General features: G+C 51.6%; 1 protein-coding gene and 1 long non-coding RNA gene across 3 annotated transcripts; one reads left to right on the top strand and one right to left on the bottom strand.

Moving 5' to 3' along the window:
* Positions 1–480: 480 nt before the first annotated feature.
* On the bottom strand, positions 481–7,930 carry LOC141425449 (uncharacterized). The gene is made up of 4 exons (XR_012450469.1): positions 7,504–7,930; positions 1,530–1,651; positions 991–1,125; positions 481–862 (listed from the first exon to the last, which is right to left on the bottom strand). It is a non-coding gene; the product is annotated as an uncharacterized lncRNA (long non-coding RNA).
* Positions 7,931–8,969: 1,039 nt separating this feature from the next.
* Positions 8,970–16,936, top strand: Cdkn1a (cyclin dependent kinase inhibitor 1A). 2 transcript variants are annotated; one of them, XM_020179571.2, is made up of 3 exons: positions 8,970–9,106; positions 13,796–14,251; positions 15,504–16,936. In XM_020179571.2, exons 2-3 carry the CDS (start codon positions 13,807–13,809, stop codon positions 15,551–15,553), a joined length of 495 nt encoding a protein of 164 aa, XP_020035160.1. In that variant the 5' UTR covers positions 8,970–9,106; positions 13,796–13,806; the 3' UTR covers positions 15,554–16,936. The 2 variants fall into 2 exon arrangements, with proteins under 2 accessions (XP_020035160.1, XP_073938423.1); XM_074082322.1 differs by lacking the exon at positions 8,970–9,106 and adding an exon at positions 10,708–11,728.
* The last annotated feature ends 7,422 nt before the right edge of the window (positions 16,937–24,358 follow it).

The following is a 24,358-nucleotide window of genomic DNA, read 5'->3' as shown; positions in this document are numbered from 1 at the left end:
CTCTTGGTTTGGGCTGGGAAGGTCGGGCCTGGAGCGGCAGGAGGCCCGGAGCTTCTGTATCAGGACCTCACCACCCGGGGACAGCTTCTTTTTCTGCTTAGGACTTGTTGTTATTATTTTTGAAAAATCAAGAAGACCCAAAGCAAAGCAAGTGGCAGCAGGCCGGCCAGCTGAAACCGCGCACGCTCCTGCCCGGGTCGGTGATAAAATTAGCTGGTTTTTCCAGCAGTGAGTGGGCGGCTGCGATGATGCAAGGCCAGGCAAGCCCGGGCAAAGCCAGCTGCGTGGCCGATGCTGGGGCGGTGCCGGCCTCTCCTCCCCTCTGCCCTCCCCGACTGCACCCCTGCGCCGTGATCTTCGATCTCCCCAGGCAAGGGGGCTGCCTAGAGCTTCTAGAGGCCAGAGCGGAGTCCTGTGCATTAAACCAGGCCCCCCAAACTTTGAGGATGGAAGTCACCACACGTGGCTGGCTGACTCCACACCAAATTTTAATTGGGTAAATTCTGATAGCACTGAGAGGTGGAATATATTTCATTGTGTTATTATCCAAAATGGTATTGACTATTTTAAAATATATTAGGAGGAATCAGCCGACTTTGAACTCCAAGATAAGCAGCCTGTGCCCAGCACAACTCCAGGGGGCGCTATGCACACAGAGGGGATGGGGCTTATGAAGCAACACAGGTGACCTGCTCCTCTCCCCAGAGGTAGCCACTGTCATTTCTTCTCTTCTTGCAGAGAGGGTCTATGTACAGAAAGGACCTGAGCATTTTCAAAAGGGATGGAGGTCCCCTTTCCTCCCCTCTCTATGTGGTTATTACCTGGGCTACAGAGAGGCTGGTCTGATGGAGCCATTTCCAGCCTGTGGAAATTCAAAAAGGAGAATTGGGTTTTCCCTCTGAAATCTCAGCATGGCAAGCCCCCTCCAGATCCAGGCTGAACACCCTCCTCCCCTCCCCGCACCATCAAGAAACCCTGGGGGCTCCGTACCTGCATTTTTGACAATGAAAGGACTTTTCTTCTTAGTCACCCTTCTCCTGGGCCCCGGGGGATTTCAGCTGGATTTGCTGAGTAAGGGGTTTTTCCTGCATGCTGGTCCAGTGACTTCTCCCACTTTGATGTTGACTAGTTTAAAAAAAAAAGCAAGCTGTGTACCAGAAAGAGGAAGTTGAGTCCTGCTGTGTGACTAGACAGGGCACACCGCCTCTTTGTCCTGTTTCCTCTCCGAGAATGAGAGGGATCATGTCTACCTCACTGCTTTCAGCCTCACACGGGAATGGTGAGATCATGGGTATGAAAGTCCCCACTTTTAGAGGTACGAGGTCATTCTGCACAAAGAGGTGGCGCTGTTCTTGTGGCCCTGTCTGGAGACTCAGCAGAAAAAGACCATCTTGTAGGAAGATGGGGGACAGGAAGGGGTCCCATCTGCCTTGTTCCCTGCTGTGGGGGGGATGGTTAGCAAATGTCATTACAAATCTGTACCCCAACCAGAGACTGTATCAACCTGGGATCATATGCCAAGGTCTCACCCATGAGTGTGTATTGGGAGATGATGGGCGTCCTCGTGAGCCAGGCGAGAGCAAACTCACACACCTCTTCAACAACATGGAATGAGCCTGGATCCTGGAGTCACTCTGTAGGGGTCAGGTACCTGACAACCAAAGCAGCTTTATTGAATCACGTGTAGCTGAGGAAGTCTCTCTCATCTCTCTCTCTCTCTCTCTGTTCCTCTCCTTTCTGTCTTTTTGGCGGTACTGAGGTTTGCATTCAGGACCTTGCACTTGCTAGGCAAGTACTCTATCACTTGAGTCACTCTCCAGCCCTTTTTGCTGTAGTTTGTTTTCAGATGTCTCTTGCTTTTGCCCAGGCCAGCCCCAGAGTGTGATCCTCCCAAGTGCTGGGATTACAGGGGTGTACATCACCTACTCCCAGCTGATGGATATGTTTTTTTTTTCTTTTTGCGGCCCTGAGGATTGAACTCATGGCCTTGTGCATGCTAGGCAGGCACTCTACCACTGAGTTACATCTCCAGCCCAGCTGATGGATCTGAATTCTGACATCACTGGCCTTGCTATGGTACAAAATCCAAACCCAAGACCCTCAGCACTTCGATGGATATTTATTGAGGTTTTTCTTTGGTGAGGGGTGCGTAAAAGTAGTTTGTTAGGGAAGAAAAGAAAGTAAAGAGGGTATAATTCCCACTCTGGGGAATCATCAGAAGGCCTGTCTGACCTAAAGAGCCTGGAGGGAGAGGTGTCTTGGGGACTTAGAAGGCCAGCTCATAGGACTGCAATCAGAGTTTTGGGCAGTCCGCTTGTCAACAAACTTCTATTCTCAGGCATCACAGTATTTGAAACTCCAGCATTAGACCTTCGTTTCTTTGGATTCCCTCTTGCTCTGCCACAAAAAAGCAAGCAGTGATAACCCCCAATGTTTAGATTTGTCTCAATAATCCTGAAAGAGCCCCAAACTTGGTGCCCGGTTTCTGCAATCTCTCATGGGACGACTATGGTACAATCTTAATCCCAGATGGGCATCCATGGGAAACTCCTTGCCTGGTGCCCGGGACATGGATGAGACTCACAGAAGTCTCATGTACTGTAACAAGGCATTAGGAAACTCCCCAATATCTTTTTTTTTCTTGTGACGGTACTGGGGTTTTAACTCAGGGCCTCATGCTTTCTAGGCAGGTGCCCTACTGTTTGAGCTACTCTGACAGCCCTTTTTTTGTGCTGAGTATTTTTGAGAAAGGGTTTTGAAAACTGTTTGCCTTGGCTGGCCTCAAACCTTGGTCCTCCTGATCTCTGCCTCTAGGATAGCTAGGATTACAGGTGTGAGCCACCAGCGCCCCAATGTCCTTTGTTATTCATTTATTCATATGTGCATATATTGTTTGAGCCCTCAATGTCTTATTGGAGAAAGGATAACTGGATATTGAAAAACCAGAGAGTAGCCTGGTGGCCTATGGCTCACACCTGTAATCCTAGCTAGTCAGGAGGCAGAGATCAGGAGGATCGAGGTTTGAAGCCAGCACAGGTAAATTGTTTGAGAGACCCTATCTCAAAAAAAAAAAGAAAAAAAAAAATCCATCACAAGAAAGGGCTGGTGGAGTGGCTCAAGGTGTAGGCTCTGAGTTCAAACCCCAGCACTGCAAAAAAACAAATAAACAAAAAAAAAAACCCAGGAAATGACTGAGCTATCTGTAATCGTGTATTGCTCCTTAAACCATGGGCTCTATCCCCAGCACCACAAAGAACAAGCAAACAAACAAACAAACAAAAAAACCACAGAGGCAGCCCAGATCATTCATTTGCTGGCCATTATGTGCTGCGGGCAGGGGCTCCCGGGGATGGCTTGTCTGTTTTCCATGTGACTTTAGCTGGGGAAGTTTGCCTGCTCAGGGAGAATCAGCTTCCAAGATGGTCCTCACACGGCAGCCAAGGGGATGCTGGGAGATCAGCTGGGGACGATGTTACCCTGCATGGGACCTCCCACAACATGGTGATCTTAGAGTAAATGAATTTTCTCGACCTCCCACAACATGGTGATCTTAGAGTAAATGAATTTTCTCCATGGCAGCTCCCTGGGTCTAAGAATGCAAAAGCAGCTGGGCACTGGTGGCTCATGTCTGTAATCCTAGCTACTCAAGAGGCAGAGATCAAGAGGATTGAGATTCAAAACCAGCCCAGGCAAATAGTTTTCGAGGCCCTATCTCAAAAAAACCCATCACAAAAAAAGGGTTGGTGCACTATTCACAATAGCCAAGTTATGGAAACAGCCAAGATGCCCCAGCACTGACGAATGGATTAAGAAAATGTGGTATTTATACACAATGGAATTTTATGTAGCCATGAAGAAGAACGAAATGTTATCATTCGCTGGTAAATGGATGGAATTGGAGAACATCATTCTGAGTGAGGTTAGCCTGGCCCAAAAGACCAAAAATCGTATGTTCTCCCTCATATGTGGACATTAGATCAAGGGCAAACACAACAAGGGGATTGAACTTTGATCACAAGATAAATTCGAGTGCACACAAGGGAGATATGAGGATAGGTAAGACACCTAAAAAACTAGCTAGCATTTGTTGCCCTCAATGCAGAGAAACTAAAGCAGATACCTTAAAAGCAACTGAGGCCAATAGGAGAAGGGGACCAGGAACTAGAGAAAAGGTTAGATTAAAAAGAATTAATCTAGAAGGTAACACACATGCACAGGAAATTAATGTGAGTCAACTCCCTGTATAGCTATCCTTATCTCAACTAGCAAAAACACTTGTTCCTTCCTATTATTGCTTATACTCTCTCTTCAACAAAATTAGAAATAAGGGCAACATAGTTTCTGCCCGGTATCAAGGGGGTAGGGGAGAGAGGGAGGGGGCGGAGTGGGTGGTAAGGGAGGGGGTGGGGGCAGGGGGGAGAAGTGACCCAAGCATTGTATGCACATATGAATAATAATAATAAAAAATTTAAAAAAAAAAAGGGCTGGTGGAGTGGCTCAAGGTGTAGGCCCTGAGTTCAAGACCTGGCACTGCAAAAAAAAAAAAAGGCAGAAATCAGGAGGATCAAGGTTCAAAACCAGCCCAGGCAAATAGTGCCTGAGACCCTATCTCAAAAAAATCCATCACAAAAAAGGGCTGGTGGTATGGCTCAAGCAGTAAGAGTGCCTGCCTAGCAATTCAAACCCCGGTGCCCCCAAGAAGAAAAAAAAAGAAAAAGAAATGGCTAGACATGCTCAAGGCTTAGTCTGGGTACCTTCTGTCCCACTCTGTTGTCTAAAAAGAGTCACAAGTTAGCAATATTGAAGAGGCAGCAACTGCACCATGGTGTGACTACCCACAGGTGTACTTCATTGGGTGACACAGACTTCCCCAAACCACATTCTCCCACAACAACATGAACCAATCTTAGGTTGTGCTCGGTGACAAACGGCCCCGGTATTTCAGGGACTTCCCACAACAAAGGACTCCTTTCCCATATATTTATCCCAAACACGTCGTGGGACACTCCGCTCCATACAGCTTCTCGGGGACCCCGGCTGATGCAGGTCCCATCACAGTTGTAGTGACACCACAGGGACATGCTTTTGTCATAGCTGCAGAGGACAAGAAGGGCTCCAGCATTTCTCCTGGCCTCAGCCCTAAGGAGACAAAGGTCACTTATGCTCGAATTTCATTGGCCAGAGCCAGTCACATGGCCCTGTGTTGCCTGCAGAAGGAGGAGGCTGGGAAAAGGTAGGAGAGCCCTTGGGAAAGTGGGGGAGTGTTGTGGTCTTGCCACATGTGACAAAACCATTATTTGAAAGTTACACATAAAGTTCAACCAAGTGACTTCTTCCAGGTCAGGAGTCGGTGACTGATAGAGTGTTCGAGCAAAATATATTTAATGAACAAGGGAGTGAATAGATGGAGAAATAAGTGAAAGAGACGGTGCAGGAGCAGCTGCCCTGTCACCTCAGCATGCAGGCAGAAAGTGACCCTCTATAAATATTCACGGAGCTCCCTGCGGAGGTACAAAGATGAATAAAACAGGCTCATCCTCCCACACTCCCAGCTCCCAGGACTCAGAAGACACACAATGCTGGCCTGCTCCCCAGGAGCTCTGGGAGCTGGCAGGAGCTCTGTGGAGGGCACATAGGTTGGGTCATGAAGCATGAGTAGGAGTTGGACAGGAGAATGGAGTGGTTTTGGAGTAAGTTGGTTGGGAACCCTCTTTCTGGGAAGATGAAAGGATTTGTGTGAAGACACAGGAGCCCTTCATTCCTTGCCCCCTCTAGTCCCTGAATGAGCTGATCAATTTGTTCCCCCTGTGCTGTGCCCCCAGCACCCTGAGGGCCCCAGAACCTCTCGAGGGCCCAGGCATTTGTTCTCTGCAGAGGCTTCAGGGAGTGCTGGCTGCTGGTGCTTATAGCTGAGTCCTTCTGCTGCTGGTGATTACACTCTTTGCCCGAGGGTATGTCCCCTTGCTGCAGGGAAAGCCACATCCAAATGACTGAAGGAGCACCATGCAAAGGCCTAGTGCCCTGCTCCAATGCAGGGAACTCTGCAGTGTCAACCCTCTCTGGAGCTCCATATGGGATCACCTAAGGCCTCCCTAGAGCCTCCAGCCTCCTTCCTCTCTGCCCAATCCTGTGTGGATTGGGAATGCCCTTTCCAACAAGCCTCCTTCAAATGGAGCTCCCCTTCCATGTGTTTTCTGGGAAACATACTAACAGACCCATTAAAATTAGTAAACTCCAGCTGGTCGGTCGGTGGCTCATGCCTGTAATCCCAGCTACTCAGGAGGCAGAGATCAGGAGGATCATGGTTTGAAGCCAGCCCAGGCAAATAGTTTGTGAGACCCTATCTTGAAAAATACCCAGTAGAATCCCTGCCAAAAGAATAAATTTCTAAAGATGAAATTTCAGGGCTAGGTAATAGGCTTAGGATGTTGTTTGTGGGAACCAATTCTGTCACAGAGTTTTCTGTGATACAATATGGTCTGTCCTGCTGCTTGCACTGGCTGGGTTAAGTACCTCCCACCCCCACCCCCCTACCCCGAATGCCCCTGAAGTGCAGGGTGGGGGCTCCCAATCTCAGTCTTAAAAAGAAACAAAATCCATAGCAAGCAAGACCTCTTTTGCTCAGCTATATTTCTGTTCTGCTTTCTCTATAGGGTCTCACTTCTTGCGAGCTGGTGTGGAGGTGAATTTCTCTGAAAGCTGGCTGTGCTTGTTCGGGACTCCCCAGTGCTTTTCTTAGAAATGGTTCCTTTGTCCTCACACTTCCTCTCCCTTCCTGGGCAGCTCGGGCACCCACCATCGAGTCTTCCTGAGCATCTTCAGGCCCGTTCTTCCCACCTTTCCCTCCTGCCGTTTCTCTCCTTCACTCTGCGCAGAGCTGGCCAGACCCTCCTGCACCCCTGCCTGAGTCTCCCTCCAGCCCTAGCGGCCTCCCTTCTGGGAGCTTGCCCAGGTGTCAGGCTGTGGTCCCGACTGGCCCTCTGGCCTTCTGGAACATGCCCTAACATGTCCAGCCCCGAGACAGAAGAGGCTGGTGGCTGCTTCCTCCTGGGGGTGAGAAGGGGCCTGGGAGGAGACAGGAGACCCCCAGAAAGTCCAAAGAAACCTGGCCTGAGTGTGCAATTTGCAGGTCCCTTGAGGCAGGCCTAGGGCGTGTGTAATCTCTCTCTCTCTCTCTCTCTCTCTCTGTCTTTCTCTGTGTGTGTGTGTGTTGGGAGCCAGGTCAGGTCTTGGTGTGACTTCTGCACACTTGTCCTCTTCAGGGCTAAGACCCCCCTCTGAAGAGTGTGCCCACATTCAAGTGCTGGACTGCAAACATTTTTTTAAAAATACCAAACAGTATAAGACGCTTAGTAAGTACTTAATAAATATTTGCTGAGTGCTATTGTGGAGGTAGCAGCAATCCAGAATCTAGAAGCTATTTAAAAAATCTACTTCTCAACATCAACAAGGGGAGTATTATTTCACTGTAAGTTCAGAGCCACAAAATGTTAAATAACTCACCACATGCCTTCATTAAAATGATTTCCCCCCGAAGCAAGCAGACAGACAATGTCAAGCCTATTCCAAATGCCAGGAGGCTGCCGGGCCTGATGCAGTAGGAGGACACCCTGTCCTCTGCTGGGCTTTTGCCAGCCCGGCCTGTGGACGGTATGGGTGTAGGGAGAAGGTGGTGGCAGAAGCTGGTGTGGGCATGGTGTCAGGCTCAGCTCCAGTTCTGGCCTGGTTCCAGGGCCAAGGGCAAGGAGGGGCCCAGGATTGTGCCCCTCAGCTTTCCTGGGGTTCTGGTCCCCACAGCAGAGGAGGCCTGGCCTCCCTGAGGTCAGCTGCACTTGAGGAAGAAGACTGGGCATGTCTGGGCAGACTTTCCAGACACCCAGCAGCCTGAGCTGTCAGAAATTATAGCTGTTCTAAGGCTGGATTCGGGGTTTTTTTTCGTGGAATTTCTGATCAGATTGACATGCCATTCTTTGCAATTTTTTAAAATTAATTTTTGTGAGACAAGGTCTCCCTGTGTAGCCCAAGCTGGCCTCTAATTCACCATCCTCCTCCTCCGCCTTCTGACTGTTTCTGAAACTTTTGAAAAGCAAAACTGCGAATGTTTCAGGGGAAGGAAGGGAATGAGAGGAAGAAGGGCACCGGGGGTGTGGAGGTAGGTGGGAGCAGATGGACACCTCATTTCTGCATCTGTCAGTAGCATCAGTGACACTTCTAGAACTGTTCTTTGTCAATGTCATTCCAGCCAACTGCCTGGAATTGAGGGGGATGAAGCATTTTCCTCATTCTGGACACATAGAAATAGAGGACAGATGACAAGCAAAGAGCTCTGGGCAGGACAAACAAAGCCAACCATAGTCATTTATGTGCTGTGTGATCTGAGCCCCAGCAGGCTGTCTGGGGAATATCCAGGGGATAAACCCTCTCCCCAGTCATCTTCCCTTCCAGCCCATTAGACCCGCTGGCTTTTTTCTGCTGAGGCCAGGGAGGTAGAGGCAGGGCGTGGGGTAACTGGTTCCATCTCTGCTTTCTCCACTTTCTCAGGAGACCAGATTGACTCTCTCTGCGCCTTCCTTAGCCAAGTGCCAAGCAACAGCTTCACCTGCTTTAGTTCTGAGAACCTCAGTTTCCCTCTTTGTGAGACTGGGGATCGAACCCTATTCTGGCCGGTCGCCCAGGTACTTCTGGAAGAGGTGACCTGGTGAGGGGGGTCCATGAGTGATGGCATAGTTGGCTCTTCTGGGAATTGCAGAAATGGCCATGGTTTTATTATTTATGGGTTTGTACTTATTTGTGTGTCATCCCTCCTGATCTTTCCGCCGCGCCTCCCGCAGCGGCGAGCTTGGGCCCCGCGGGCCGGCTGGAGCTCCGCCAGGCTGAGGCGCTGATGGCCTGCGAGGCGCGGGCGGCTGCGTCCCGGGCGCGGTGGGCCGAGTGGCGGGTCCCGCCTCCGAGGCGGGCCGGGGCGGGGCGGCGGCTATATCGGGGCGGCGGCTATATCAAGGCGGCGCCGAGCGGCACAGCTCAGGCGTGAGCAGCTGCCGAGCCAGTGCCTGGGAGAGCCCGAGTCCGGCGCCAGATTCACCGCGACACCGAGACACTCGACGAGGTGAGAGCGCGGCGACAGGGAACGGTGGCCCCGGCCGCAGCTCCAAGCGGAGCCCAGGGCGTCCCCGCGGGATGAATGTCCGCGGGGGGCGCGCGCCGGCTTCACAGGTGTTTCGCGGCAGGTGACATAGATGGGTCTGTGCTCGCTGGGTTTTCGCCCAGGGGAGTCTGCGCGATTGCGGTGCGGGGATCGGGCGGCGCTGGAGACCCGGTGCGGGGAGCGGGAGCTGGCATCTGAAGGGTCGCCAGTCGGGGCGAGGGACGATTGGGATGCGGCGGCCCCGGAGCTCCCGCGCGTCCCTTGTCCCAAAGAATGAAGCCGTGTCCCCGGAGGGGTGGGGGACGCGGGACAGAACAAGTTCTTCTGAGATCCAACCCGGGCGGCCCCTGCCCAGGCCCCTGAAGTCCAGGTGCCCTACACGGCCGTGTCCACCACCCCGCTGGACGCTGAGGTCCCAGCCCTCAGGAACGTGCCAGGACATATCCCCTAAGGACAGGCGAAGAGGTGACTCACTTCACTGTGACCAGGAGACCCCGAGAACGGACTGACATTAGAACCCCGCCCGGGTTGGGGAATAGTGGCACCCCAGGAGTCGTTCACTGCCCCACTGCAATCTTGATCCCCACCCCCACCCCCGTCCTCCCCGTCAGCACAGTGACCTATTTGGCCGGCACAGCGTGTTCCCAAGAAAATCGTGACATTAGGAGGTCCAGGACCCGGTGTCCGGTCCCCCCTCAGCGCGCCCTCGGGGACAAGGATACTCAGCCGGGAGCTGGGCGGGTCGTAGCTACCCTGCCATTTGGGGAAGCGTAGGGGTCCCACCCACCTCTCCCACAGCTGCCGGAGAACCCCACCCTGCCCGCCCAAGGCGTCGGGGCGCGGGGCTCCGGGGCGGGAGCGGAGCCCGCGCGACAGAGCGGCAGTGAGGAACGGCTCAGATCCGTGCGGGGTGGGGCTTCGGGGGGCGCGCCGTCGCGCAGGGCCTCGGTTAGCCGCGTCGCGGTTCGGGACGCCCAGACCTAGCCTTCAGCCCCGGTGGAAAGGTTACTGGTCTGATCCGAGCAGGAGGGCGGCGAGTCGCCCCTAGGATGCCAGTGCGCAGACCACAGCGCGTTGTTCGGGTCTGGGGCCCCTGGGGGACGCTTGCGCCCTCCTGTGCGGGAAAGAATCTTAGGACTGGGTTTGGCATTTTGGGGCGTCCCTCCACGTCCCGTTTCTGGGAGGACTCCCGAGTGGTTTTGTTTTCGTTGCTCTCATCTATTTTTATTTTCCAGGGATCTGAGTCATCCCGTGCTTTGGGCGTGGAGATAAGGTGGAGGGGCCAGATCTCCGCGCGCCTGGGCGTGCGTGCGCGCGCGCGCGTGTGTGTGTGTGTGCGCGCGCGCGGTTTCCCAACAGCGGCGGGAGTTTCGGAAGCCGGGCTGGCTCAGCGTGACGTGTTCTAGGCCCCCGATCCCTGCCCCCGTCGTCCCACCCCTGTCCTCCCCTCCCCACCGCACCCCAGCGTGACGCGCAGCCGGAGTGGAAGCACAGTTTTGGCGGGCGGGCGGGAAGCGCTCCGAGGGAAACTGACTCATCCCACTTGCTGGGCTGGCAGAGGCTCTGCCCACGCACCTCCCACCAGGGCGATTTCCTGGAGACCAGCGCCCCCTCCCGGGCACGGCCAGAGCGGCAAGCCGGCCTGCTCGGGAGTTGATGCCTCTCCTACATTCACTAGGAGGTCACCTCCACCGCTCCTTAAAAAAAAGAGTATTCATTGATTCAACAGTATTTACAGGAAATTACTGAATTATTTTCGGTTCTAGGGAGAATTTTTTTTTTTTGTCTTTTCTTTTTTGGTGCTGGGATCGAACCCAGGGCGTCGCGCATGCTGGGCAAGCGCTGTACCACCGAGCTACATCCCAGCCCTATTTTCGGTTCTGGGCATCCAATAAGGAACTTTGCGCTTGGTAGGAAAGCGCCTCTACCACTGAGCTAAGTCCCCAATCCCTGTACTGGGAATTAAAATGTGGCTGAAGTCTAAGGTGCACAGGCCAGCAGAGGAAGTCAGTCTTGGTGATTGGTAAAACGAGGGCTTATGGTGAGATTGTTGACCTGCGAGTCGTGAGGATGAGCAGGAGAGGCCTATGATGGAGCCATGAGGGAGGTGGTAGAGGAGGAGAGCGTCCCTGACTAGATACTGGCCCCATCTTCCTTCAAGTCCTCAGTGGGCTCGCCCTGTGCCTATGGGGCATCCAGACCCATCGGTATCCCCTCTCCCCCACTGACACCCCAACAGTGCCCATCTGGGGAAGGGTAGCAAATATTAGCTTAAATCCTTTCAGTCTGGAGAAGTTGGGACCCATCAAATTTTAATCTATGTTTTTCTTTCTTTTTTTCAGTACTGGGGATTGAATCCAGGGCCCAAACACACACTTACACTACACTTGAATCACTGATCTATATTCTTAAAAAGCTACCCAAGTGATTCTTAGGGGCCTCTCTGGTTAAGAAACCTCAGAGAAGAAGGGAGGGAGGGAGAGAGACAGACACACACATAGGATGAGAATGGTTCAGCATTAGAGCACAGGTCTGTGTGCAGATCTTAGCTGTGTCACTCACTGGTAGGCTGTGTGACCTTGGGTAAGTCACTTCTTGATTAGGAAGACCGCTATTTGTAAACTGCCTATTTGTTTCTCTGCTACCATACTGGGATTGAAGCTAGGCAATTGCTCTACCACTTGAGCCACGCCCCCAACCCTTTTGATCCCTGTTTTGTTTCTGACACAGGGTCTCCTTTACTTTGCCTGGGCTGACTTGGAACTCTTGATCCTCCTGCTTCCCCCTCCCAAGTTGTAAACTACTTAGAACAGCCCCAGCTTCTGCACTTAAAAATATAAATAAATCCGAGCTCCTGCCTGAAGGTGGTGGGCAGAGGTGACTCCAGGGCTCCATCTACTGCGCTATGGGAGCCTTTCAGGGGCAGTGGACTTGTGCCTTTTCAGTCATGTGATTAGGGACAAGTCTCCTATCTCTTCCAATACCTGCCCTTTAAACCTGTCTGAGGCTACACGTGCCTCTCCTGTCTATTCTCTTCCATCAGAGACAGGGGGCTTAGGCTCAATCATCATGAGGTGGGGAGTAGGGCAGGGCAGGTGTGGCAGGTGTGACGTGGGCCCAGGGCTTCCTGCCTCAGAAGGCCACTTGGCAGAGCCTGTGCCTGGGACTTATCCCCAGGGAAGTCAAGTCCCTTCTGAAGTGCAGCTGCTCAGCCTTGGAGTCAGGCCAGAGCAGGGCAGGTAGGAGCCAGGGCTCCTTCTGGGCCACCTCCCCTCTGTTTTTCCTTACCTGGGCTGGGAGGAGAGGAACCACCTTTAATTTTCTGTTCCTGCAAAACAGGTTCCATGGGCACAGTCAAGAGGGAGGGCAGGAGCTGGGAGGTGTGTAGACTTTAGATCATCTGATGGGCCTGGCAGGATGTGGCTCAGTCTGGGAGCCATCATCACCCTGCCCTGCTGTGCTCAGCCCCTCCCTTCCCCTAGGCTACCCCCTTGATGACACCCTTGGGAAAAGGCCCTCAGCCATCAGCGCCTGGCAGCTGCCATATGAAAGAAGAGGTGGCCAGGGAGGAGTGATAGGTGGGAGGCTCAGCCAGAACTGCAAGCAGACACTGCCACTTCCCAAGTGCTGCTCCTGTCTGATACCTACAGTGACTCAGTTCATCCTCATATCTGCCCTCATTTTACAGAGGAGGCAATAGGGCCCAGAGACATTGAGCCACCTGTCCAGGATCACCCAGCAGAGCCTGGATTCCAACCCAGGCAGTTTGGCTCCAGATTTGTCAAGACCCCAGCCTCTCCATTTTCTTCCTCCCTGGCCTGGATGGCCTCCCTAGCCAATGACCTGCTACAGCCACACACTTATGTGGTTTTTTTTGGTTGCTGGTACTGAGGTTTGAACTCTGAGTCTTCTGCTCGTTAGGCAGGTGCTCTATCATTTGAGCCACATCTCAAGCCCTTTTTGCTTTAGTTCATTTTTTAGATAGGGTCTTATGCTTTTGCTATCTCTGCCCCCTGAGTAGCTGGGATTACAAGTATGTACCACTATTCCCTGCCATAGCCATGCTGTTTAAACTCTCACATAGTTCTATTTATAGACGAGCAAATTAAGACCAGAGGCATTAGGTGGCTTTTTAAAGTTTAGGTAGTAAAGAGCCAAGCTGGGCTACAACCTGGGGGTCTTATCCTGATTTCCAGATCACTTTTATTTTGCAGGGCAAGGTACCCTAGGTAGGCATGTGGGTGGGGGATTCAGGAGGTTGGAATGGCTGTGACCTGATCCTTCATTTGGAAGTTGATCTCCTGGTCAGGGGTGTTGGGATGAGGAAACTGGGAAACCAGCAATTTTGGGGCATTCACACCCAGGAGGAACACCTCAGGAGAGGGCAAATTGATTTTAGTTGATAAGAGCTGCTGGTAAACTGGACCCTGATCCCTGTTTTTTCAATGCCCTTGGCCTTGTGGACATAAGCTTGCCTTTCAGCTGTGACCTTGGGGTGCTGGGCTGGCTGAGCTCCGTGCCAGGGTGGGAGGTCTGTGGGCAGGGTGTAGTGGAAAATCAGCTGGCAGGAACCAGAGACCCCAGGGAGGAAGCTGTTACCCAAGGTTGCACAGCACAGGCCCCAGTGACCAGGCCTTCCTTGTGTCTCAGCTGTAGGTGCCATGTCCGATTCACCCAGGGACACCCGTCAGGTCCCACACAGCAGCAAGGCATGTCGCCGCCTCTTTGGCCCTGTGGACAGCGAACAGCTACGCCGGGACTATGATGCACTCATGTCCAGCCATCTCCAGGAGGCCCGTAACCGTTGGAACTTCGACTTTGTCACCGAGACACCACTAGAGGGCAACTTTGCCTGGGAGCCTGTGCGGGGCCTGGGCCTGCCCAAGCTGTACCTGACCCCAGGGTCCCGGGGAAGCAGGGATGACTTGGGAGGAGGCAAGCGGCCGGGCACCTCCACTGCCTTGCTGCAGGGGACAGCACAGGAGGACCATGTGGACCTGTCGCTGTCCTGCACCCTTGTGCCTCGCTCCCCTGAGCGGCCTGAGGAGTCTCCAGCTGGGCCAGGAACCTCTCAGGGCCGAAAGCGGAGGCAGACCAGCATGACAGGTGAGGACAGGTACAGGGAAGGACGTTGCAAGGGACCAGAGCTCTCAAGATACCTTAGATGGAGGAAACAGGCCCAGAGAGGGGAGTGACCTGCCTGAGCTCACACAGTAAGGCTCCAGTGGAGACCAACTAGTTAACATTTATTAAGAACCAATGACATGCCAGGTATTTTGCAGTGGGTTTCACTGAATCCTTAAAGCAATCCTGTACCCTGTCATTCTTGCCACCACTTAGAAAGAGGAAACAGGGCTCTGACGGGGAGGGTGATTGGTCTAATGTCCCACAATGAACTTACAGTGGAGAGAGGACTAATGGTAATAACCTCCACATCGCTCAATCTAGACTTCACCACCTTTCACCCCATCACACACGCATCTCACGCATGTGCTTCCCTCCCCCACTTGCGTTTTGTTCCCTCAAAGCACCTGCCTCATCGTTTTTCTCCTTGTGGAGCTGGGGAATGGAACTCAGGGCCTTGCACATGCTAGGCAAATGCTCTACCACTGACCTACCCCCAGCCTCCTTCCTTGTCGTGATGCTGACCACTGCCTCAGCAACCTGTGACAGGGACCTATATCTCCCCTAGGGAGTAGGTGCTTGGTAAGCCATGAGTGGATGGTGCTGACATTTAAACACTTCTTCTGTCGGCTCCTAGACCAAGGCCTTTACAGAGCATTTTATTCTGCCCTTAGAGCACCCCATTATCTTCATTTCACCAGTGAGGAAACTGAGGCTGAGAGGCGAAGGCAAGGATCCCACGACACATATGCAGTTGGGTCAGAACCAATGATTATGTACCAGTGGCTAAAGTTTCTTTCGGTGAGGCATGGTGCAGAGCACTTTCCATGGAGTCCTCCCTAGTTCAGTGCTGCCCACTAGAACTCTCTACCATGATAGAAAAGCCCAGGGCAGGGGCTGGGAATGTGGCTCAGTAGTGGAGCCCTTGTCTAGCATGTTCACAGTCCTGAGTTCCATCCCTGGCACTGCAAAAAATAACAAAAGGAGAGAGCCAGGCATAGTAGAGCATGCCTATAATCCCAGAACTAGGGAAGCTGAGGCAGGAGGATTGAGAGCTCCAGGAAAGCCTGGGCTATGAAAGAGGGAGAGAGAGGGAGGAGAGAGAGTTCACTTAGTTACATGTCCCTTTGGCCCTGGGGGCCCTCGCCCATCTGAAATCCCTCAGGCTGGCCTCAGCTCAGCTGTGCCCCTGCCCTCCCAGCACAGCTGATGCCTGTCTGCTTTCTCTCCCCAGATTTCTACCACTCCAAACGCCGGCTGGTCTTCTCCAAGAGGAAGCCCTGACGGCTTCGCTTCTGCTGACGTGGGTCCACAGCCCCTTCCACGTCTTCTGCCTCCTGCTTCACTTTGTGCGTCTTAATTATTATTTGTGTTTTAATTTAAACTCCTCCTTGTGTACATACCCTGCCTGCCCCCCTCTCACCAGCCTCTGGCATTAGTGTTATTTAAAAACAATTAGGCAGTAGGATGGTAGACTCATCAGAGTGCTGGGTATTTTTATTATATAAAGTATTTAAAACCTTCTCAGCCTAGGCTGTTTGTTTCCTCTTTCCTGGAAGGAAGGTGGGGCTGGCTTCATGCCAGTGTCCTCCTCTTCTTCATCTAGCCTCACCTCTGGCTGGGCCTCCCTGGAGGGGCCAGCCTCCCTCCCTGTACATCCCTACATTCTCAGACCTGAATTCCTTAGAATTTGAGAAGTAAATTGATAGCACTTTGAAGGGAACCAGCTGAGTGGGGCCATTGTCAAAAACTGTGGAGTCCCCCAATGTCCTCTATGGTTGGGCAGAGTGACCATGAAGTAGGCACAGCCTGGACAGGGCTGGGGATTTGGCACCATTCTGGCCCTTGATACCCACTCCTGTGAAAGCAGGGGGCGGGCGGGACTTGTAGCAACCCACCCCCACCCCAGGCCCCCTGTGCCACTTCCTGGGGAGCTCACCTCAAGGTTTCATCTTCTCCCTTGTTGGTTTCCCCTCTACTTTTCTGGGGGCCCCAGCTGCCCCTCTTTCCCAGCTGGCTCTCAAGGCCCCTCTGCTGCTCTCCCCTCCCCCACATCCTTCCCCTTCAGGATCCTCTCAGCTGTGGGTGGCAGCTCTGGGCACCTGTCCCCCTCCCAACTCAATGGACTGGAAAGGAAGGGGCACACAGGAAGAAGGGCTCCCTAGTTCTACCTCAGGCAGCTCAAGCAGTGACCCGCCACCTCCTCTTTTAGCTCTGGGGTGTGGGTCCTGAGTGGTGGGACAGGCTCCCCTGAGTGGGGTCACTCCATGTTCCAGGTGTTTTGGGGAAGTGGGTTTTCCAGAACAGAGACCCCAGCCTCTGGAAGTCATCCAGTGACCTTTCCCCTCTGCCTGTCCCTCCTCATTTCATTGCACTTTGAGTAGCAGCTGAACAAGGAGTCAGGCCAAGATGGAGGGAGTAGAGGCCATGGAGTGGCGTGCTAAGTGGGCTAATGGGAGACTGGGTGGTGGGTGGCTGTCTTTCCCAGCACTGAGCACTGAGCCCTTGGAAGCACAAAAGCACTTAGTGGGTCTGCCCAAACACCCTCCAGTTCCTGTAACATCCTGGCCTGGACCACGCCCTGTACTGCTCTGTGTCCTCCATAGTCCCTCCCACGGTGCTGGGTACACAGCAGGTGCTCAATAAATATTTCTTGATAACTCGTAATGTTACTGTTGTGGCCATTATTCCTTGTCATTTATAAGAACAAATAGGTCACGGGTTCTGGGAGTCGATTGTTTTTGTAATTAAAAAAAAATAATTTTAAGGGGTTAGGGGCTATAGCTCAGAAGTAGTGTGTGAGACCCTGGGTTTGGTCCTTAGCACCTAGAAGATCTATCTATAGATTTATTTATTTGGTGGATCTGGGGTTTGAACTCAGGGCTACGTGCTTACAAAGCATGAATCAGGCGCTCTACCACTTGAGCCATACCTCCAGTCCACTTTACTCTCCTTCTTTTTGGAGATGGGGGTCTTATGAACTATTTGCCTGGGTTGTCCTCGAACTGTGATCTTCCCAGCCTCATCCAAGTAGCTAGGATTATAGCTGTGAGTCACCTGAGCCCAAACAGCTCCAGAATTTTTTTCTGTAAAGAATGTATTGTAGCATATCTCCATTAATCATCAGGGAAATGCAAATTAAAACCACAATAAGGTGCTACTTTGTATCACCAGAATGTAGGGCATTAACCAAGACACTGCTAAGCTTTGGTAAATATGGAGCAACTGGAATGCCATGGAAGTAGAAAATGCTCCAACTACTTTTTTCTCCTCTTGGGTGCTGGGAATGGAACCATGGCCTTGTAATGCTAACAAAATCTCTACCACTGAGCTACACCCTCAACCCAAGTCAACTCCTTTGGAACACAGTTTGACAATGTTTTCTAAAGAGCCTGTCCTCATGCCTATCCCATGACCCAGTAATTCTGTTCCTAAGTCTCTCCCTAGAGAAATGATCACGTCTCCACCGAACAACACAAAATGGTCCTAGCTGCATTATTAACAGACTCAAGCTAGGCATAACAGAAGTGTTCATGACAGAAGAGTAGACGTAAACTGGTGAATTTAGAGTGGATAATTAAATACAATATCAAAAAGAACAAAGTACTGTTACACATGTGTTCTGATAATCTAATCCTAACTAGCCTAACCAAGACTCAGCAGCTTAGGACAAGAGTCATTTATTTGCTTCTGATTCTGCAGTTTGGCCAAGAGTTGTTTTTCAGAGGCCTGTAGTTCTGTTCTGTACAGGGCATGGCTTTGCACCAGAGCACTGGGGTCCCAAGGTGAGCTTTCCAGAGAGTCTGCTGGTCCTCTCCCACAGATAGGCCCAGGGCTGTGGAGTCCCCACTGTGCCTCATGGCCGAAGTGCTTGTCCCACGGTATACACCAATGGGAGCCTCTGTGTTCAGGTTCCACCCACATGGGGCAGCCAAGCAAGTCATCCAATAAATGGACTGGAGGGGCAGTGTTTAGGATTCTGCCTCCAAAATCCAAATTAAAAATGGTAGAGGGTGTAAGACGTGGATTGTCCTTTACCACAGGGAGAATGCTGCAGTTTGTTTCCCCCGCTTGTGGAGGTGACAGATCTGGCTTTGTAGGGAATGTGAGTGTGAACCACTTTTGATGCTGAAATGGACGGAAAATAGAGCATCGGCCACACTGCTGGTTTCTTACAGTCAGCTCCTGTGGGCTGCTCTAGTAAAGACGCCGTATCTGACACCATGGCTGAGGTTAGGCGGGGCTACCATGGGGATAACAGTGCTTGCCTTGCTTGCAGGGGTTCTTACAGGGGCAATATGGGGTGTATGGAGTAGAGCTATGATGGGCACCGTCTCTGCGGCCTTCAGGTCTTTGAGGGCATCGCTTACCTCTGTGGTTCCACCTGGGATGTGGCTTCTGATCGACTGTCTTGACCAGTGGGGTACTTTTAGAGATTTCTAGTTCTTTCCGTAATGACTCTGGTTGCATGCATAAGGGAATACAGGTGGAGTTTCTGCCAGCTGCTAAGCAAATCCATTCCGATTTGCAGCCCTAGAGTGTGTCACAGCCTCATGGACCCATTTGGAGATGAACTTGGGCAGGACTTCCTTTATCACTGGCCTCCTAGATGTCCTCCTCCCCCAACTTAAAAGGAGGCTATGATGGTATTTTGGGGCACCTGGAATGAGTGTAAACTCAGACTGTATTCAACAGACTTCGAAGGAGCTGGTTGTTGACTTTAACACACTGAAAAGCTACGCTGGCACACAGTATTCTCTGGTATCTTGGAAAAGGAAAGAAGAAATATTTTTTATATCCTTTTAGAGGCATTATGGGTCTTTCTGTTCCATCAGTGGGTTCTGGCTCTGAGAAGGGGCTCACATCTGGAAACTGGGTGGGAGGCAGACAGCGCCGTCCTCCCCTTCCTACTCTTTATCTTTGTGGTTATGTCAAGCAGTGCCCTTGTTAACTGCTCATCTCTCCCTTGGGGACACCAATGCCACTAAGCAGTGCAGATCTAGGGCCCCTGGTCTCCACGCAGGCTTTGCCCATCATGGTAAAGGTGTCCACTTTGATTCTAGGATATAGTCCTCCTAGTGTCTCCACCGACAGGGCACCCCTCTAATAGGCGCCCACCTTATTCATGGATTTACTACATGTGATTTTGAACAAGTGTGGTCAAAAATTTTTTAAATTAAAAGAGGCTGGAGGCATGGCGCAAGCACTTGCTTTGCTGTCACGAAGCCCTGAGCTCCAACTCTAGTCCCACCAACAAAACAAAACAAAAAAACATTTAATGTCAATTGTGTTGAAATCAGTGTGTGATCTGTTGAGTGTTTCCCTACCTTGAATTTTGTAAAAATCTGCCTCTCGAAAAGCAAATGGTGCCGGGCACTGGGGCTCATGTAATCCTAGCTACTCAGGAGGCAGAGATCAGGAGGATATCAGTTTGAGGCCAGCCTTATCTCATAAAAATACCCAACATAAGAAAGGACTGTGGAATGGCTCAAGTGGTAGAATGCCTGATAAGCAAGTGTGAGGTTCTGAGTTCAAACCCCAGCACCACCAAAAAAAAAAAAGAAAAAAAAGAAAAAAAAACCCCATGAAATAAGACCTAGTTTTTAGTACAGCAGTCATTTTCATGACTCATGTAGCCTGCTCCATGTGGTTTCAAGTCATGGTGGAGGCTCAGACCTACTGTACAGACAGGTGACTACCGAACTCTGCCTCCCGACCATTCCCAGTTGTTCCTCAGTGGTGGTCTCCTTGGAAACTTTACCAGGGGATACTGAGAGTCTACTGTACTCTTCCAAGGCTGTGCCACATGGTCGTCATTGGGTCAAAGCCTTGATGACCATCTCAGCAGTGTGTTAGGAGAGCCCTTGGGTCTTGGCCAGGAAGCCCAATCCTGAGTGGAGAGAGCCAGTACAGAAACTTGCTCTTCCTAGTTCCCCCACAACCCACGTGCTCAAGAGCTCCTCCTAGCTCCTCTTCCCTGTTCCTACTAGGATGGATAGCCAGGCCGGTAGCTCTTTTTTTTTTCTTTTTAAATTCTTTATTAGGATAGATTCATTATGGGGGGGAGTCACAGTGACAATTCTGATTAGACTTATACTGTACATTAGTTACACTGCCCCTATCATCTCTCCCACAGCTTATTTTTAAATTTTTTTGGTCAGTTATTTCCTTCAGTAACAGGGACTATACTTTCCTGATGTTAAGACCTGACCTTAACTACTGGCAAAAGCAGAATTAGGTAATGGTGACAAAACCACAAGACTCACAAGGAAAGTCTGAAATATCTCCTCTCCTTCCCTTTGAGAAAGTGTCTGATGGCCTAGAGATAATGAGGGGAGGAGGGTGGACCTTGTGGAAGGTAAGCCTAACCTGTGGGATATCACCTCAGGTGAGTCCTGCGTGTGGTCTTCAGGTCATGGGAGATGACAAGGCAGAGGTTCTGTAGCTTAAGGGTTTTAGGAAGCTGGGGCGCAAGGTTTCCCCAAGTATATCCATCCAGATGTCTCCATGTGGGTCTCCGTAGCTCACTCTCCCCCTGCGGGGGTCCCACTGCTAAGGTGGGAGGCAGGCCGGGACAGGGTTCTTCCTCTCGTGCAGTACACCAGCTCAAAATCAGATCCTGAGTCTGACTTTCAGCACCTCCTGCCCTTGGACCACAGGACAGGGGTCTGTCAGTCTGCTGCTGTGGACCTCTTCTGTGTCCTGCCACACACCCTCAGTTGAGCCTGCCATTCTCTTTCTTCAAGGCTTCTAACAGTTAACAAAAGTCAATTTTGAGGGTTTTTTAAAAATTATTTATTTATTTTGGCTGGTTTTGAACTCAGGCCCTTGCACTTGCTAGGCAGGTGCTCTACAACTTGAGCCACTTCCCCACAGTTAACAAGTCAACCAACTCCACCACCCTTACAATTATCAAGGCCTATATCTTCAGGTGTTAGATCTGTTGCCTATGCCGGTGTTGCCCCTCAAACTCTACCTGTACCCCAGCTCAATCCACCACACACAGCCAAGACATGGATATTGGAACGCCATAGCCTGCCAGGGGTATTTGTGTCCTTGTTGTCCTCTCACTGATGAGGAATCCATTTTGGGGAACCCATTCTTCTCTCTGCCATTTCTGTATTAGATTCCTCCCTGCCTCCCATGCAACCTGAGACGAGGACTGTCCAGGTGATACACTTGGAATTCCTTGGGGACATGGACAGGAGCGTGGAGAACACGAGACAGGTTCTGCAGTGAGCCTTGGGGAAAACATACGGACCATGCCCTAGAATTGTCTGGGGCCTTTATCTGGGTGCCCCTGGGATACTCACCTACTGACACTGCCTATCTGCTGATTTGGGGGCGTCTCTGGGGTCAGTTCCAGGCTGCTTCTCACAGGCTGGAGCCAACTCCTATGCTGCCGAGGGCCACAGGTGGGAAGGGAGGGCGAGAAGTTAGTAACCTGTCAGAACTGTCTCCCAAAGCCTCAGGTAAGCATAGAAGGCCCTGGGGAACATGGGCAAGGCCCCCACAGTGACCGCCCTGAACGACCTAAAGCCCATGGGAACATATTGGCAAAAAAGCACTATAACTTCACCTGTCCCACCCAGCCCCACACAAATGGGGGCTTCCTGGAAGCTGGCCTCAGTCTGTTTAGTTCATCCCACATTCCAGCACATGGAAGGCGCCTGGTGCATTATGGGGGTTCCCTAAATATTTGTTGCATGAAGAAGTGGCTGGACTTTTCCTCCTGAACTGAGTGCCTGCCTCCCAAACCCCACTCCAATGTTGGGTCCTACCCCGCCCCATCCTAGCTCCGGGGGTCACTGTCCCACCCACATGACAAGCAGTCTCACGAACAGGCCATCTGCAAATCGGTGGGACTGGAGACGTCAGAGACCTCTAACTCAGTTTCCTTCCAACAATCCCCAAAATACATCTGCCTGACCCTGCCGCATGTGCCCTCTGAGGTTGAGGCCATTTCATCCTCACGACAAACCTTCAAGGGGAGGCGCTGTCACCACCTCCATGACCCTTAGAAAGTGGCAAGGAGCCAAGAGGTCCACACAGAGGTCACTCTGCTTGTTCGATAAACCAGAAAGGAGAAGTGTGTCACCCAGGTTACAAGTCTAAGCAGAGGCTGTGGGGACCTCAGCCTTGCTCAATCTTCCGGAAGCTATGCAGCTTCCAAGCGAGCCCTTGGCCGGCCCTGTCTCCTGCGGCCCTGCCACCCACCTGGGCTCCTGCTAGGGACATTTTGGAGCTGGTAGCTGGAGGCAGGATGCCGGGTCGCCTCACTTGTGCCCTTGCTCTCACCAGTGCACCGCAGGACAGACAGTGTCTTGCTTTATAGTTCACCAGATGTGCAGTGAATTCAAGTAGCCAAAGGAAATTGAAAATAGTGAGTGAAAACTCCTTTTTTTTTTTTTTTGGTTGGAGTGGGATTTGAACTCAGGGCTTTGCACTTGCAAAGCAGGCGCTCTACTGCCTGAGCTGCACTCTAGCCCTGAAAACTTTCTTAATTGTAAAATGGTCTCCCTCTTTCTGATCCTTCTTCATGAATTGTGTTGTGAGATTTAGTTTCTGAGCTCAGTTGCTAAAGCCCAGAACCTCATATTTTTAAATGAGCACTGTTTCCAAAAAAGCCAGGATCTGTCTTTATTCCCAGCACCCAGTGTGTCCGGCCAGCCTGCCCGCCTGTCCGGGCTCCTCCCCTGGGCAGGTGACTTGGTGGGCGAGGTCAGCTGCCCTCTCACCCCGAGGACTCAGGGCTCAGGTCCATCCGAGGTCATGGTGCACTCTCTGCACCGCTGACGTCTTTATGGTGGGGGCTGGGCCTGGGGTGGGAGCAGTGATGCCCGGAGAGCCTGCGACAGGGCTGGAAAGTGCCGGAGAAGTGGAGAAAGCCCCCTCACTGGAGAGAAGTGATGTCCACCTCACCCACAATAAAAACCCAGGTCCTTCCTGGCCCATAGGTCACACCTGTTCCTTCTGGCCTCCTAGCCTCCCCTTCCTCTCCCAGGTGCTCAGCCACCCCAGTCTCATTGCTCCAGGGTCATAAAACATACTCTGCGTCAGGCCTCTGCACGCACTGCTCTCTCTCCCTGAGTACCTTTTCTGGATTTTCTTCCTTACATGAACTCCAACATCACCTCCTCAGATAGGCCTTCCCTGACCACACCACTGAGCTGCACCCCCCACACTCTGTGCCTCCACTGCGTCACTTTTTCATAGCAGTTACCGTTAGACATTGTATCAGATTTGTGTCTTTCGCCTGCGTAGCCTCAGTGGCTAGCAGTGCCCACCCACATTGTAGTGCTCAGTAAATACTCGCTGAATACATAAATGAATGCCTTAGTCAATTCAATAAATCCTTAGAAATGCTTTGTTTCAGTTTTCGCAGCTGTAAAAGGGGAGTGAAGGGGATTGTTGGTTGTGAGAACATCTATTTCCTTAGAAAATAAGTCAATTAACTGAACGTGGTGGGACACACCTGTAGTCCCAGCTACTTGGGAGGCTGAGGCGGGAGGATCACCTGAGTCTAGGAGTTAGAAGCCGGCCTGGGCTGCATAGCGAGACTCTGTATCAAAAAGAAAGAAAGAGCCGGGCACCGTGGCTCACGCCTATAATCCCAGCACTCAGGAGGCAGAGATCAGGAAGATCTCAGTTCAAAGCTAGCCTAGGCAAATAGTTGGCGAGACCCTATCTTGAAAAAATCCTTCACAAAAATAGGGCTGGTGGAGTGGCTCAAGGTGAAGGCCCCGAGTTCAAACCCCAGTACCACAAAAAAGAAAAAAAAAGAAAAGGGAGAGAAGGAGGGAGGGAAGGAGAGAGAGAGAAAGAGCACAAGAGAAAGAGAAGGAAGGAAGAAAGGAAGGACAGCTGGAGGAGTGGCTCGAGTGGTAGAGCACCCACCTAACAAGCGTGAGGTCCTGAGTTCAAACCCCAGTGCCACCAAAAAAAATTAAGAGTTCCGGATACACAGAAAATTTGCAATACAATAGTAAATTACTCCCCAAATACCCTTCATCAAGGGCCCCTATGTTATCGTACCGTTTCCTCTACCTTTCTTTCTGTGTATGTGCAAATTGTTCTTAAATTTATTAT

Source organism: Castor canadensis, chromosome 8, assembly GCF_047511655.1.
Source record: "Castor canadensis chromosome 8, mCasCan1.hap1v2, whole genome shotgun sequence".
In the NCBI taxonomy this organism is placed as follows: Eukaryota; Metazoa; Chordata; class Mammalia; order Rodentia; family Castoridae; genus Castor; species Castor canadensis.
Note: the sequence above shows the minus strand (reverse complement) of the source record. Positions and strands in the feature narration are given on the sequence as shown.

Excerpts from the sequence above, each read along its gene's own strand:
- Cdkn1a (XM_020179571.2), top strand. The coding sequence starts at position 13,807 with ATGTCCGATTCACCCAGGGACACCCGTCAGGTCCCACACAGCAGCAAG. Across the intron at positions 14,252-15,503 it reads GAGGCAGACCAGCATGACAG|ATTTCTACCACTCCAAACGC; the intron begins GTGAGGACAGGT and ends TTCTCTCCCCAG.